The sequence below is a fragment of the Microchirus variegatus genome (genome assembly GCF_963457635.1).
Source record: "Microchirus variegatus genome assembly, contig: SCAFFOLD_69, whole genome shotgun sequence".
Taxonomy (NCBI): Eukaryota; Metazoa; Chordata; class Actinopteri; order Pleuronectiformes; family Soleidae; genus Microchirus; species Microchirus variegatus.
This window is the reverse complement of record NW_028154651.1, coordinates 74,535-91,764: the sequence shown is the minus strand read 5'-3', so window position 1 is coordinate 91,764 and position 17,230 is coordinate 74,535. Positions and strand designations below refer to the sequence as shown.

The following is a 17,230-nucleotide window of genomic DNA, read 5'->3' as shown; positions in this document are numbered from 1 at the left end:
AGCTAATGTCACATTTTGGTGTAAGTTGCAAAATTTAAGCCATAAATAATCAGTTTTAGAGATTTCTTTTGTGTTATATGGAGCAAATAAACCAGAAAATATTCACATTTAAGAAGCTGAGAAATCAGAAAACCTGTTTTAATAAAACAAATAAATAAATAAAAACTTTCCATTCGATTGCACCTAAACATTGTCAAAATGAATAAAATTTGTTGATCCCGTTTCTGTAGTTGCACCCAAATGCTATTCGCCATCACAGTTAATTAAAGCGTAACATAGTTAATTATTAAATTATATGATTAAACAGAAATGTTTCATCGTTTACCAGGAGACAGTGAACGCAGCACGAGGCTTTAATGCAGCATGTTTGTAACCATGACAGACAACAGACATAAACTTCATATTATATACAGTAGATTGTTCATTTTACAGGAATGATGATACAGTTACTTTGGACATGTAGTGACATTAAATGATTCTGAATCTTCATGAGTAACAATCATAGATCTCTGTATTGTGCAAGAAATAAATAAATAAATAAAACAACAAGCAAACAAACCAATGAGTTATTAAACGGTACAACCATATTTATATATCCCTTGTCTCATCCAGGTGTGAGGCTCCATAAACATTCAGTAAAATCTCTACAGTATATACATATATATATACACATATGTACATATACATACATAAATATATATATATATACATACATATACATATATATACACATTTCCAATTTACAAATAATCATAATTTCACCATTCGTTAAAAAAATATAATTGTGATTTCCTCTTTTTTTGCACAGTATACATACAGTAGATACCCAGCACCCTCACCACCCACAGGGTTCCCACTACTTGGTCGACATGAATTTCAAGGACTCGCCGTTCCTTCTCAGTACCGAGCTTTGAACTCCGACTCGCTGCCACCGCTGCCGCTGCCGCTGCTGCTGCTTCTTCTTCTTTGTCTCCTCCACTGCTGACGCTCAGGTGGGTTCAGGAGCTCCGCCCCCGTCTGGACGCCCAGGACCTGCCTTTGCACCAGTCTGGAGTAGAGCCCCCCGCTGGCCATGAGCTGAGTGTGCGGGCCCTGTTCAGCCACATGGCCCCCGTCGATCACCACGATGTTGTCGGCCTTCTCCACCGTGCTGAGGCGGTGGGCGATCACCAGCACCGTGTGCTCCTGCAGGATGTTGTTCAGAGCCTGCTGAACCTACATTAAAGAACAAAATCATCACATTACTTGAAGAAAGTCTTAATATTACGAGAAAAAACTCTGGCTGCACGCAGAGCGTCTTGTGAGGTTCTACTTTTGGTTTGGTTCTTCACAAACAAAAAGGAAATACTTCATTTTTAATCAAAAAGACTGTGTTAGAAACAGAGTCTCTTCTGGAGAAAGGACCGCACAGGGTTAGGGTTAGGGTTAACCCTACCGCTGGTTACATCTGTACCCTTTTCACAGAGGTTTCATAGTTTCTCGAACAGTTTCGGTGAGTCACTGGGACCACTCGAAGGACTCGCATTTCACAGAGTTCTGTTTACGTTAAAGCTTTCGAAAAGTGGAATTTTAAAGTAGTTTTCCTGCCATTTTAACGTCAAACTTGGCCACGTCTTTTGACATAGAGAAAATAATAATTATAATAATTTTAATAACCTTTCATCAGTAACTTGTCTAGAACACATGGTCAGAGTTTGACGCGGCTAGCTCAAAACCTGCTAGCACGGGTTTGTTCAAATACGTAGATTTTAGATTTTCCAAAATGGCCGACTTCTGGGTGGGCGGAGCTAATGGAAGTACATAAGACATTTGTTTGGAATCATGAGAGCAACGAGTGTTAAGTTTGCTTAACATCGGAACAACTATGCGCGACTTAGACACGATAGACCAAATCGTAGGAATTTAGCATTTTCCGCAATTTTATCCACGTTCTCTAGCGCCAAAAAATTCCTCTTGAAACTTTGGAGTGAGCCTGACAACCTAACGCCGTTTACTCACAGTGTGCTCGCTCTCTGCGTCCAGAGCGCTGGTCGCCTCGTCCAGAATAAGAACGCGAGGGTTGCGGACGAGAGCCCTCGCGATGGCCACTCTTTGTTTCTGGCCCCCGGACAACTGAGTTCCCTTCTCTCCAACATCTGGAGGAGGTGGAAAAGTAGAGATGATTAAAGAGTTATCACACATGCAGGAACCTGCTGGACCTTTTCATTTTCTACTGAGACGATTGGTCATTCAGGATATGACGGATTATATCGACAATATAGTCTGGGATTAAAAAAGTCCTGTTAAGATACAGGAAAAGTTTTTCCCATGTTTACACTTTTCAGTCACGGAAAAGGTAAAGAATAATAACATCTATGTTCTTTATATACAATATAAAAATATGGATTATAAGAATAAAACAAAAATAGAATATGCTGAAAACAGACTTCTTCAGACTGTGATCAGTCCAAGGAAGTTTGGTTCAGATTGGAACAGGATTTGCAAAGTTATAACAGTTTGGTTTTTTGCACAGTAAATGGCATAGTCTGCCGTCACCAGGGGGCGCTGTTTTGGACATTGAATATTGTTATATAGACTTCTCCAGGGCATCAATCCAGGGAAGGACATTGGATCCTCCATCGCAAAGTTATAAGCGTTTCGTTGTCTGTTTTTACAAATCAGAATGTTTGCCAACTTTGGCGCCCCCTATCTCGTATGCCATGCGACATTTTTAAATATAATAATAATGACCTGTGTGGTAGCCTTCGGGGAGGCTGCTGATGAAGTCGTGAGCGTTGGCTTTGGTGGCAGCCTGAACCACCGTCTCCATGGAAACGCCGCTCAGGCCGTACGTGACGTTTTCCTCGACCGAGCGAGCAAACAGCGCCGGCTCCTGCCCCACGAGAGCCACCTGCAGCCACACACAGGTGTGATAGTGTTATTATTAGTGATATAAGTCCATTATTATTACAGTTATTAGTGTTACACTCTTTAGCAGACGGGATTAACGTTGTGGTTTTGTTTATTTTCTATCTCTTTTGACAATAAAACCACACAAACCTGGACATTAAGTTTCTTTCGCCTGCATAAAAATTCATACCATACGGTGTAAGAGTCGTCCTTAGATTAGGTTTAGTTTGACTTTCAAGTCCAGTTGTAAAATAAACATTTATTTTGAAAGTATTTACAGACGTATTAACACTTTGTCGGTTTGCAGAAAAGGTAAAAATAACACGTCCGTCTCCTCTAAATGAATAAATATAAATATATATGTATATATAATATATACAGACCCTGGAGTGGAGGTAGTGGTGCTGAAGGGTGTGAACAGGTTTTCCGTCCAGAAGCACCTGACCCTGCTGAGGGAGGTAGAAGTTTTCCAGCAGACTCACACAGGAGCTCTTTCCACTGCCTGAGGGACCCACGAGAGCAGTGACCTCTCCTGGCCGCAGAGTGAACGACACGCCCTATACAAAAAAAGAAGGGAACCAATTCAAGTGAGGTCATATAATATTCTTCACACGTTTACACAAAATCTGTTGAACATGCAGCCACAGTCACAGTCGGATAGAAAGAAGAAGATGCTTCAGAAGAAGATGCTTCAGAACAAACCTTGAGAACATCAGTGTCAGGTCGCGTTGGATAAGCAAACGTCACGTCTTTAAACTCCACCAGACCGGTGCACGTGTCCGGAGCCTCCGTGCCGTCAGCGGGGTGTTTGGGTTCCCTTTCCAGATACTCAAACACCTTCTCCGCGGCTCCCACTCCCTGCATTAATCCAGTGTACACTGACGCAATGTTCTGCAAGACAAACAAAAACGTCACACCTAAGCATCGCCGTCTCTCGTCGTCGTTTTTTGAACACTTATAATAACATGATAAAAAGAAATCTACAAAACTGATGACACACCTCGAGACATTCACCCAGCTCGAGCATGTAAATGAATATAGATATCAAGTTACCGCTCGTCAGCTGACGGGTAATTACGAGGTGACCCCCGTAATAGAGGACGGAGACCTCCAGAACGAGCTCTGAAATCTGAAACGCAAACACACACAGGTACTGTGACACACAGCTACAGATTTGACAAGAAATAACAGTGTAAACGTTCACTAATTTAATGGAGAACAAGTAAAAATACATAAAGCGTCATTCTGCAAATACCTGTGACTACTGGGTTTTTATTAGTCGTATTTAAAAATCATTCTCATGCTGTGCAGGCAGCCTCTGTAAAGCATGGCCCTCGTCTAAACTACAAATAAATGGCTACATTTAAGGTGAAGAAAAGAAAACAATTTATATTTTCATCTGGTTTAAATCATGTGTTTTCCTCCTCTGAACCACAGTCTAAATACATTAGGAGGTAAAAAATGTCATAAATATGCAAGTAAACTGTTTTTCTGAGTACATTTATGAACGTCTGTGAAGGTCTGTGAAACATCTATGAACGTCTGTGAAGGTCTGTGAAACATCTATGAACGTCTGTGAAGGTCTGTGAAACATCTATGAACGTCTGTGAAACATCTGTGAAACATCTATGAACGTCTGTGAAGGTCTGTGAAACATCTATGAACGTCTGTGAAGGTCTGTGAAACATCTATGAACGTCTGTGAAACATCTGTGAAACATCTATGAAGGTCTGTGAAACATCTTTGAACATCTATGAACATCTATGAACGTCTGTGAAACTTCTATGAACGTCTGTGAAACATCTGTGAAACATCTATGAACGTCTGTGAAGGTCTGTGAAACATCTATGAACGTCTGTGAAACATCTATGAACGTCTGTGAAACATTTATGAACGTCTGTGAAACATCTATGAACGTCTGTGAAACATCTGTGAAACATCTATGAACGTCTGTGAAGGTCTGTGAAACATCTATGAACGTTTGTGAAACATCTATGAACGTCTGTGAAACATCTATGAACGTCTGTGAAACATCTGTGAAACATCTATGAACGTCTGTGAACGTCTATGAAACATCTATGAACGTCTGTGAAACATCTATGAACGTCTATGAACGTCTATGAAACATCTATGAACGTCTGTGAAACATCTATGAACGTCTATGAACGTCTGTGAAACATCTATGAACGTCTATGAACGTCTGTGAAACTTCTATGAACGTCTGTGAAACATCTATGAACGTCTGTGAACGTCTGTGAAACATCTAAGAATGTCTGTGAAGGTCTATAAAACATCTATGAACGTCTGTGAACGTCTGTGAAACATCTGTGAACGTCTGTTAACATCTATGAACGTCTGTGAACGTCTGTGAAACATCTATGAACGTCTGTGAAACATCTGTGAACGTCTGTTAACATCTATGAACGTCTGTGAACGTCTGTGAAACATCTATGAACGTCTGTGAAACATCTGTGAACGTCTGTTAACATCTATGAACGTCCGTGAAACATCTGTGAACGTCTGTGAAACATCTATGAACGTCAGTGAACGTCAAAATCATGGCACGGATCCTAAACGTGTCGATGTGTTGTCGAGGTGAACGTGGACACCTACCTTACTGGACCACATGTAGCAGGCGTAGGCCAGCGCCTCCTTCTTGTTGATCTGGTACATTGCTAAGAGCTTGGCGTAGTACGAGGCGTCCTCCCCACACTCGTTTGCAAAGCTCCTCACTGTCCTCATGGACGAAATGGTCTCTTCTGCAACTTTGTTGGCCTCTGCCAGTGTGGTCTGGACTTGTTTGGACAATTTCTGGAACAAACAAAAACAGAGAATTTGTTCATTTGTCTCACAATCACTTGGAGACCTGCGCTGTTAGCACACACACACACACACTCTATACCTTGTAATAATCTCCGTAGAGTTGCGAGACGAGGCCGATGAAAGGGAAGCCCATGATGGCCACGAGGCTGAGCTTCCACGAGATACCGAACATGAAGAAGAGGACGCCGGTGGCCTTGACCGTGCTCCGCAAGAAGACGTTGACGTTCTGGTTGATGAGGTCACTCACCTGCATGGTGTCGGCTGACAGACGGGACATGATGTCACCTACAGGGTGATGAAGACGGGGAGAAAAACATGAGAGGGACAGTGACCACTGAGTCTCTAAATCAAGATATTATCATCAAGTATTGCGATAAAAAGCCCTCAAAGTAAGTTGAGTGTAGTAAAAATGCCATTATTGTCATAATCGCGATCAAAATCACTCGTCACACACGCCTTTATTTTGAAGGGCTACACAGGGGAGCCGCCGTCTTTCCTGTCATTCCAGGACCAAATCTATAGAAAATTCTCATTGTGTGTTTCGGGAAACTGAAGTTTGTATATTCACTCACTCTCCCACACCAAAGTCCACAGAGGGACACAGGAGCTGTTGGTTTACTGCTGCCTCGTGTGGTCACTTTGTGTCACTGACGTCACAAAATAAGACATTTGCAGCAGTGGATCAACAACTCCTGTGTGACGTAAAATCACAGATTTTCTCTACAGTTTTAACTTTAAAACCTTTTTAACTTTTTCCGAAGAATATAGGAACCACGTGAAGGTATGGACAAAAGTCTATTATAGCATATTATAACATTAGCCAAAAACCACCTGCTCGCAGACGTTTTAAATAAAGTCCTGATACACATGTGATACCTGTGTGGTTTTCATCAAAAAAGCCAATCTCCTGCCTCATCAGAGTTCTGAAGAGCTGGCTCCTGAGTCGAAGGTTAAAACGAGAAAACGTCAGGGTGAAGATGCCGCCGCGCATTCCCATCGCTAATGAACTGAGGCACAAAAAAACACACAAAATCCGCCATAACGTTATCATTTCTTTTTGTTTTCAGAAGACACAGATGCTGTTTTGTCAAACGTCACTAACTATATCACCAAATAACATACTATAATACCTACTTTCATATATTCAAACACCTGTGAGACTTTACATTTTACTGTTAGTGTAATTATGTCACTCACCTGACGAGCGCCAACACTCCCAGGATAATGACTGGTTGTGCAAAGTGCTCCATGCTCTTGTAGCTCACAATGCTGTCGATGGCTCTGCCATAGTAGAGCGGTATGAAGGCTTCACCTGGAGGAACACACACACAGATTGTGATTTATATACAGTATAATTCAGTATAAATAGACGTTTCACGTTCTAATTTCTGACCAAATGGTTCCTTTGAGAAAACATCGAGCAGATTAATCTATAATCAATATTCTGACCTTGAGTCTGATGATGAATTATAACAATAATCATTAACTAAAGCTCTTTGTCAGAAGGTGACGCATTCATGGTAAAATTACACATAAATAGAGACTTTAGACTTTAGAAGCTTGTTACATGAGTCACTAATGTACATAAACATGACACAGAGAGTGTTCATGATTCAGCAGGTCGTTATTTAGCTCATGAAAAAAGATAAATGTGTTGTATAACGTGCAACGAGTGACACAGTCTTCACTTCAAGGCAAGACCTTGCAAGAGTGACGCAATCTGGTGTAAGAGGGTGACTGTACAGGTTCACCTCACTGTGTTAAAGGGTGAGTCAGGAGAGGATCTAGTTCATTGGTTCTCAAAGTGGGGTTTTGGCCCACAGAAACATTTCTGGTGGCCCCGCAATGAATTACAGTTGATAGTTTTAATCCAGGAGCGACTAAGCTTGTTAAATGTTTATTGGACATCACTGGATACAGACCAATTAGTGTAAACAAAAATACTGGGTATTTACATGGTTTCTATATGGTGAATTTTAGTGTATTATTGTGTTATAAGCTGGTAATAAGCAGGTAGCTACAGCCCCCAATTACTAGCTATTTACCCAGTAAATATATGGTAACAGAAATGTGTTACTTGGTATTAACCTGTAATTAGAAGGTAAGAACAATGGCCAAAATACTGGGTAATTACCCAGTAAATTATAAAGCGTTATTATATTAACGCTTAAATTTCATTATATTAACGCTTATATTACTTAACGCTAAACTGTAGAACTGTAATCTGGTCATAAAGTTATTACAAATGGGATTTCCTTCTGTGTTTTTTTTTTTTTTTTTCTTTGGCGGCCCTCAGTCCAATGTTGGGTTCCTAAATTGGCCTCAGGTATCAAAACTTTGAGAACCCCTGATCTAGTTAGAACATCTAGATACCTTTATGGGGTTCATCTACACTTGAAGTTCACTCACACACAGCTGAGATGACGAGGAAGAAGAAAGCCACACACAGCAGACCAGCGTCTTTCCTGGAGAAGCTCATCAAACGTCCCACTGTAGCTCCAGAGCTGTTCATCTCCTTCTCTTTCTTCTTCTCCCTCTCACATCCCACCTCCTCCTCCTCCTCCTCCTCCTCATCACCAGCTGTCGCCAACAGGTTCTCAGTCTCCTCACAGCTTCCTTCCCCTCGGTCGTATCTCCTACGTTGACTTTTCTCCGGGCTGGACTCCTTCCCCAGCAGACTCCACAGGAGCGTGACGCCCACGGAGGAGGCAAAAGTCCAGCAGATGAGACTGAGGAGCCAGGGCTGCTGCGTCAGAGGCTTCACCTCGGTCAGCATGAGCATTTTAGCCAGGGAGTAAGTGATGACGACGAGGCAGATGAAGATAATGAGGCTGGTGAGCGCCGAGACCCTCCGCGGGCCGTGCTTCTTGTTCCACGACACGCCTACGGAGGCTCCGAGCAGAAGGGCGGCTCGCAGCAGGCCGAGCCCCCAGAGGTCCATCGCTGAGTGGAGGATGTTAAAGTTCAGGACATCTTCACCGAACGTGTCCAAGTGTGACCCGTGTGCGTAAAGGACAGTGGTGAGGACAACGTCCAGGAGTGTAAACAACACACTCGTGCTCACGCTCACTTTGATGCCCATGCTGGTGATCAGGGAAGAGAAACAGGAAGTTAAAACATCAATATCAGGATCAGGAGAGAGAGAAAATTCAATTTGAAAACCCTAAATATCAATAAATAACAACATTATTATTATTATGTTATTATGATAAACAATTCATCTGTCGATTATTTTCCTGATTAATCGAGTACTTGTTTGGTCTGTAAAAGGTTGATCTGTGTTGTGTTGTTTAAAATGATAATGATGTTATTCAAATGTCTCGTTTTGTCCACAAACCAAAAGTTATTCACTTTTAATGATTTTTATGTTATCTGGAGTAAATAAACCAGAACAATCAGAGAAACTTGTTTTAATTACTTGGGAAAAACACTCAAACCAATTAATCAACTGTCATTAATTTAGTCATCAATTAATCGAATATTCAACAACAAATCTGGTCAGAACTTAAAATTCATACGCACTGCACTGTTATATGGCCACAATTAGTTTAGATGTTAACGTTTATTGGCTCATAAGAGAATATTATAGATTATACTTACTTTTATTTTGAAGGAGTGCTCTTCCGGACAAGTACTTGGATGAAAAAGAAAACGTGAGTTAGTAATTTATCTTTAGCAGTCTTATTAATGTGTAAACGCGAAATAAATGATATAACAGTGACTGCAACACTCGTTTACTAAGAGATGACAAAAAAGTTAGCCGTTAGCAGGCTAAAAGAGTGGAGTGGCGTCAGGTTACATGTGCGTCCATGATACGTTACGTCCAAAACGTAGTGTAGAGGTAGGTCTCCGCAGAAAGCGTAAATCATTTACCATAGTGTTTGTATAATGACTGTTAAAATTGCACAGTCATGCTGCGTAAAACAGCAAAAGTACAGAATAGCGTACTTGCTAACTCGAAGACAAATAATCCACAAACTGAGCTTCCGTAGCGAAGTGAAGGCACCGGTGTCAAAGATCGTCTATGTCACAGACGACTCACACGCTTGTCAGACAGGCGCTGTCTTCTGCCACAAACACGCGAAATCGCAAACTCAAACGTAAAGAAAACACAATCACAATCTGAACCACACAATTAAGTTTAACATTGTTATCATTATACGACGCTGTCAAAACGCGCCTACCTTCACCCAGCGGTGGTTTAGAGGCTCGGAAAAGGCGGCTGATTGATACATCTGTCCGTTTTCATCCCATCTTGACGTAAGGCAGAGATTCCGGAAGTCTGCGTGGCCACGCCCACTAACACCAAATTAGGAGAGAGGTCTTCCTCACCAAGTCTTGGGACAAAACAACGATTTTTAATCTCACGATTTTTTTCTCGATTAATCGAGTAACTGCGTGATCTTTAAAATTTCAAAAAGTGTCAATCAGTGTGTTTTGAACATTGGAACAACATGGAAATTAGGAAAAATTATATATTTGTTATATAGAGCAACGAATCCAGGAAATATTCACATTTAAGAAGCTGAAAAATCACAGAAACGTTTAAACGTTTTAATTACGGATTAACAGAGTAATTGTTTCAGCCCTAGGAAGCTGAATGGAACTCAGCCATTAGTCATTCCATTATTTACACCTTCGTTAAAGATTATAGCTTAAACAATTACTACGTTGATCGATTATTAAATGCATCGTCAACTATTTTGATAATCATTGAATCAGTTTGAGTATTTTATCAATAATCAAACCAAGTTTCTGGGTTTTTTTCAGCTTCTTAAATGTGAATATTTTCTGCATTCTTTGCTCCATATCACAAAGAAATCATTCAAACTGAATATTTATCAAGTTTCCGAGAACAAAATATCAACTTATGATATAATAATCGGCCTGATTTATTAAATAACAATGAGGTTATTGTATTAAAAAAAGTCATCTTTCATGTAACGGCTGCTCACGAGGCTTCACAACTGAAACAATACCTTTTATTTCTAAGTATTGCAGGCAGCTCAATGAATGTGTTTTATGACAAAGTGAAAATGAATAAGTTAAGAACGTTTTTTTTATGAGGAAAATGAGTCGATGTTTTTTTTCCACTGGATTTCCAGCGTCTTCTGTCCAAGACAAAGGTTCAGACACCTCAGTGAGACGCCGCCGTGCTCCGTCTGTGTGTGTTGACGTCTCAGTGAACTCAGTCCGACTCGGGCAGGTGATACACCAGCTCGGTCTTGATGTCGTCGGAGCCGCTCTGCTCGGCGGACAGCACCGTGTCCACGGGGAAAGACAAGTACAAACTCTCGCTCTTGACTTTCTTTGGCGAGGGCGAGTCTCTGTCGTCGAACAGAGGATCCTCCATTTTAAAAGTCATTGAGGACGCGTTGGACGTCCTGTGCTTGGCCTTTTTCTTCTTCTTCTTCTCTTGTTTATAGGCTGCGTTCATGTTGGTTAAGACCTGTGAAACACAAACACATGTGATTTAACACAAAACATAAATAATGTTAACATTTGAAGGCCTGTAATCATTATTGATAACTTTCTCAATTATTTACTTGATTTAATTCTTTTGTTCATTTGGCCAATTAAGGGTGGAAACTGTCGATTTATGCGTTTTGACTACTGGAACTTGAAGATACAGGACATATTTAACTTTAATTTCATTGTTTTTTATTCTGTGGTTTCGTCTGTATCTCGTGTGACAAAGACAAAAGTGAGACAGCAGATTAACGACATAAGAAAGATGTCTGTATTGCAGGAATAATAAAGTGGATTACAGTGGATTAATTGGGTTGAAAGTAGGATTTATATATGTGATATCTGCATTTAACACTTGGGGAAACAAACCACAGTAAAGGTTTTTATGGTATTACATTCTTATTATTCATTTTTTAACATATATATATATTTATATATATATATATATATATATATATATATATATATATATATGTATATATATATATATACACACACACATATATATACGTATATATATATATATATACACATATATATACACCTATACGTACGTATACCTACATATATATATACATATATGTACGTATACCTACATATATATATACGTATACGTACGTATATATATATACACATATACATACATATACATACAAACATATATATATATATACATACATATATATATACACATTATATATATATACACATATGCATACATATATACATACATATATATGCATATATATTTATACAAAGACATATACATATGTATATATATATATATATATATATATACACACACACACATACACATATGTCTATATATACAACTGAACATATATATACACAACAGGCTCTGTGGATATCTATATATATACATGCATATATATATATATATATACACACACACATACATACATATATATATACATACACACACACACACACACATGTATTTACAGAGCCTGATTATTTCAGAGTTTTAAAGAACAATAAGATGATTTACCAGCTGTTTGACACAGTTCTGCTGCGCCTGCATTACGGCCAGATATGTGGACGCCTCCTCCTTAGTGGAGTACATGTCCTGCTCTAGTTCTTCATAATTCACCGGGCTCAGTAACGTCTACAAGAGAGGAGATTTAAAGAGACATTTAAAGAGGAGACACTAAAACACAAACACACACACACACAGTCAGAGAAGTGGTATTTTACCTCGTTGGGTAAGTTAGCTTTCCTGTTGAACATGAGCGAGTACGGGGTGAACTTGGTCGTGGGGTTTGTGGACGTGCGGAACAGAAAGAGCACGGGGTCCAGGAAGTCGTCCCACTCGCTCTGCTTCTCCGTCACCATCTGCATCACGGCTTCCCTCAGCGACGCCCCGGTGCAGTCGTGGAGAGGGTTGAGCTGAGGCTGATCCACGGGAGAAACCTTCTGCACCAGGTTCCAGCGCTCGGCCAGCTGCTTCGTCACCTGAACAAACAAACATCTGTGGTCAACGCTGAGGAAACAACAACAGTAACTTTACTCACAATATCGTTTTTGTTTTCCTCACCTCGTCGCAGAAGTCAGAGTCCTGCGAGCACACGATGGTTTTCGGGGCTCCGAACCTGAACAGAGGACATTGGGTTTGTTCAGTTTCAGGTTAAAAATATGTACAAAAGTCTTTCAGAACAACTGAATCATTAGAATCAGTAGATTAAAAAAGATTTTGTTCACAGAATGGTTCAGTAGTCTCAAACCTGGAAATGATGAAAGCAAACCAAAATAATTTAGTTGTACAGAGCAACGAAACCAGGAAATATTCACATATTCACACATATGTGAATATTTTCTATATTTTCTTTGCTCCATATCACAGAGAACTCATTAAAACTGAATATTTTTTGGTTTGCGGACCATAATTTCCAGGTTTGGGAAACACAGATCGACATTTTCCCACATTTTATCGACAGATTCATCAGTTATGAAGATGAATGATTAGTTGCAGCCGCACTAAAGCATTTAAAACGGTTTAGATTAATATAGACGGTCTCTGTTAAACACCGACATTTTATACATATCCTTTGCTCAATGTTGTTAAATTAACGTTAATGTTTTCAGGGATTTTTAAGTCTTTTTAACTGAGCTACAGTTCAGTTTGATTCTTTCTATCCGCAATGTCATTCTTCCTATCCATGACATTCTTCCTATCCGCAATGACATTCTCCCTATCCGCAATGTCGACATTCTCCCTATCCGCAATGTCGACATTCTTCCTATCCGCAATGTCATTCTTCCTATCAATGACATTCTCCCTATCCGCAATGTCGACATTCTCCCTATCCGCAATGTCGACATTCTTCCTATCCGCAATGTCAACACTCTTCCTATCCGCAATGACATTCTCCCTATCCGCAATGTCGACATTCTCCCTATCCGCAATGTCGACATTCTTCCTATCCGCAATGTCGACATTCTTCCTATCCGCAATGTCGACATTCTTCCTATCCGCAATGTCAACACTCTTCCTATCAGCAATGTCAACACTCTTCCTATCCGAAATGACATTCTTCCTATCCGCAATGTCGACATTCTTCCTATCCGCATGTCAACACTCTTCCTATCCGAAATGACATTCTTCCTATCCGCAATGTCAACATTCTTCCTATCCGCAATGTCAACATTCTTCCTATCCGCAATGACATTCTTCCTATCCACAATGTCAACATTCTTCCTATCAGCAATGTCAACATTCTTCCTATCCGCAATGACATTCTTCCTATCCACAATGTCAACATTCTTCCTATCTGCAATGTCGACATTCTTCCTATCAGCAATGACATTCTTCCTATCCGCAATGTCAATATTCTTCCTATCCGCAATTCATTCTAGATATCCAGAATGTCATTGTGGATAGGAAGAATGTCACTGTGGATATCTGAAATGTTCTTTTTGACGAGGAAGAATTGAATTACAGATATCTGTAAAACATATCCAGTCTAGCTATTAAATGACGGTTTGCCATAGGCTCACCAGGTTATATCACTGCTGGATGTAAACTCAGGAGAATTTACCTGTAAATACATTTAGAGACACATCTTGCGATCGAGAGGACGTCGGCCTTCAGCACCGGAAACACTTCAGGCCATTTACTGAAGTAATCGATGAGGACGACGACATACGAGTTTCCCTGCTGCGTCTCGGGAAAAGGACCTGGTGAGAGACGAGAGAGAAACACAGTCCAGTGAAGAGTTAAAGAGTCAAAAGGTAAAATATCACTTTCATTTCATTTTGTGGTCAATTCACCGATGATGTCGATCCCGACGATGTCCCACGGCGCGTCCACTTTGATGGGTCGCACGGTTCTCGCCATGTTTTTGTTTCTCTCCATGTGTTGACACGTCTCACACACTTTAATCTGAAACAGGCAGAAAATAAACCACAAAAATCCCACATGACCGTCCAACTGTGGAGTAAAAATGTACAAAGAAAGGAGGAAAAAACAAACAGTACAACTACATCAAAACTATCAGAATAATACTGAAAATGTGTCTTTACCTCGATGTAAAAACACACAAAAAAAGCTCTGGAAATGTATTTAAATTGACTAAAGACGAGCAGTCAAACAGGAAGGAAAGGAACAGGTGCAACAGTCGTAAAACAGACCTTTAAAATGCCAGATTTCTACAATAATGTGCCAAAAAGCATCACCACGAGTGGTTTGACACCAGAGCAGCTCTATTAATGTGTTTAATCCCCACTAAAGTGTTTTGCGGAATTTAATAACGACTTGAAATCCAATTTTGTGAGATATATCTTCACTTCACACCGTCATTAAAAGGTGTGATAAATAATAATTACCCAGTCCACCACGTCCTTGATGATGCCGAGCCAGTAGTACTTGCTCTGGATCCGGTGAACCGTCTTCTTCTGGCCGAGGTGATGGCCGATGTCGTTGAAGTGACAGTCGAGGAAAATCTGCCTCTTCCTCTCGTCCTCGATCACCACCTCCCTCTTCTCCTCTTTCTTGGGGCCCACGTAGTACAACGTTCCGTCTACAGGAGGAGGAGACGAGGGAAACGCGAGAAGGTGTTTTAATTATTTAAAAATACCTCCGAGTCAGTGATTTACACAGTAAAAAACATCACACACCATGGTGCATTCAAACATGTTTGCGTTTACACTTGGAGCTGCAGTTATACAGAACAGCAGAACCAAAACATTAGCGTTTCTGGCTTATTTTTATGTTACAGAACACAGAGAAATGAAAATCTCGATCAAATTCGCTGTACCCACAGAAAACCTTTTATAAGTCACTCAGTGACTTTATAGATTTTATGTTGGGCTTTTATTATGGTATTTTTCATGTGTGTTCTTTCAAAATAAAAGGCATAAACTTAAGTTGCAATTCATTTATCAAACCCATGTGTTAGAATTTGGCTAATCAACTACTGAAATGAAAGAATAAGTTACATTATGCTTGAATGAATGTTATGAGGAAATGTTTTGCTTTTTAATTATTTCAAAATGTGACATTCGTGTTCTCATAACGCTATTACAACAAGCATCAATAGTTTACAGGCTTAGATGGACCCGTCATTCAGTATGAATCACTAAATAAAGTGAGCCGAATTCACTAAAACGTCATTTAGATTCATAACATACATTCAAGTATGTCATAGGAAGAACGTGGCTGAAGAAAACCCGCAACGAATGTATATTTGTAAGTTTTGTTAATGGGATTTCGTGACGTGACGAGGAAAAAGGACGTAAAACACGGGGTTTTTCCGCACAAAAACTTACCGTCAATGACGAATTTCTGCGCGTATCTCCGGAGATTCTTCTTCCGTAAAGGATTCATAGTCTGAGGAAAACAGCCTTTGGCAACAAAAGTGTAAATGTCACCGAGTTTGTTGGAGCTGGACTCGACCACCTCCTCCTCGGCGACTTGCAGCGACTCCACGCTCAACATGTTAGCTCTAATGCTAAAGCTCACTTTTATTAATAAAAAACCTCAATAAACGTCGACTTTCCTCAGAACGAGCCGCATTTTTAACAACGAAGACGAAATAATCCACAACAATTGCAGGTACAAAGCATGTATGTGTGTGTGTGAGAGTGTGTGTCGCCCCCTGATTCTTCTTCTACTCAGAGTTTAGACGGTTTTTTAATTAGCGCCCCCTGTCGACCAAGACTGGTAAAGCACCAGCACCAGCACCAGTGTTTCTGTACGGAAGCCCCGAAGGGCAAGTAAAAAATAATAATTTAAATAATAATAATTGAAATATAATAATTTAATAATAATACTTTTAATTATAATACTACTACTAAAAATAATAAAGGTTGATTTTCTTTTCTTTCTTATTTTCTTTGGTCCGTTTCTGTGAAACAAAAATATATAGATTTAATCCAAGTTATATTTAAATTATTCATATTTATGTTCCTTTTAAATGCTGGCGTTCAGGAACACACATTTAATTATTTGCCTTAAAAAATTAAACTTGTAATTAAATAATAATAATATAAAAAAAAATAATAATGTTATCATACAAACTATGTATAACGATATACTGTATATAATGACATTGTAGGTGTTTATTCAGTAAATACTTTCCATAAATAAATACACAAATCAATAAATATTGAAGTGTAGTAAGATACCTTTTTTAAAATAATTTGATAATAAAGTAACTTTATAAAAATTATAATATAAAATGTATAAATAAATAAACTGTTCAGTGTTATACGTTACATGAATGTATTATGTATTTATTTACTTGTTCATTTAATGATATAATATACATCCATGCACCAGACTGATGCTTGAAAGTCATACATGAAGAAATTAATAGTATATATACAAAGTGTTTACTTACGAGTTTGCTCAAAAAATAATATTATTAAATGAACAAGTAAGTAAATAAATAAATAAATAAATAAATAAATGTAACCACACTGAATCTGACCGTGAGGACACTGCAGAGATCAACTGTCACCAGAAGATGGCAGTAATGTGCGCGAGTAGTAAAAAAAAAAACTACCGTTGATCCCAAACAGAAGAAGAAGA

The 17,230-nt window shown here is 39.3% G+C and overlaps 2 protein-coding genes across 2 annotated transcripts; both read right to left on the bottom strand.

Annotated features, from left to right (window-relative positions):
- Window positions 1–855: 855 nt before the first annotated feature.
- abcb9 (ATP-binding cassette, sub-family B (MDR/TAP), member 9) lies at window positions 856–8,794 on the bottom strand (the record flags this gene model as incomplete). The annotated part of the gene is made up of 11 exons (XM_083910931.1): window positions 856–1,215; window positions 1,999–2,135; window positions 2,731–2,890; window positions 3,273–3,446; window positions 3,592–3,780; window positions 3,890–4,018; window positions 5,503–5,700; window positions 5,792–5,997; window positions 6,589–6,719; window positions 6,910–7,024; window positions 8,122–8,794. The coding sequence occupies 11 exons, from the start codon at window positions 8,792–8,794 to the stop codon at window positions 898–900; spliced, it is 2,430 nt and encodes an 809-aa protein (XP_083767057.1). The 3' UTR covers window positions 856–897.
- A 1,868-nt stretch (window positions 8,795–10,662) lies between these two features.
- LOC310944099 (gypsy retrotransposon integrase-like protein 1) lies at window positions 10,663–16,242 on the bottom strand. Its single transcript, XM_083910930.1, has 8 exons — window positions 15,967–16,242; window positions 15,025–15,218; window positions 14,470–14,581; window positions 14,238–14,376; window positions 12,737–12,791; window positions 12,397–12,654; window positions 12,191–12,307; window positions 10,663–11,161 (listed from the first exon to the last, which is right to left on the bottom strand). The coding sequence occupies exons 1-8, from the start codon at window positions 16,133–16,135 to the stop codon at window positions 10,901–10,903; spliced, it is 1,305 nt and encodes a 434-aa protein (XP_083767056.1). The 5' UTR covers window positions 16,136–16,242; the 3' UTR covers window positions 10,663–10,900.
- Between the last annotated feature and the right edge of the window lie 988 nt (window positions 16,243–17,230).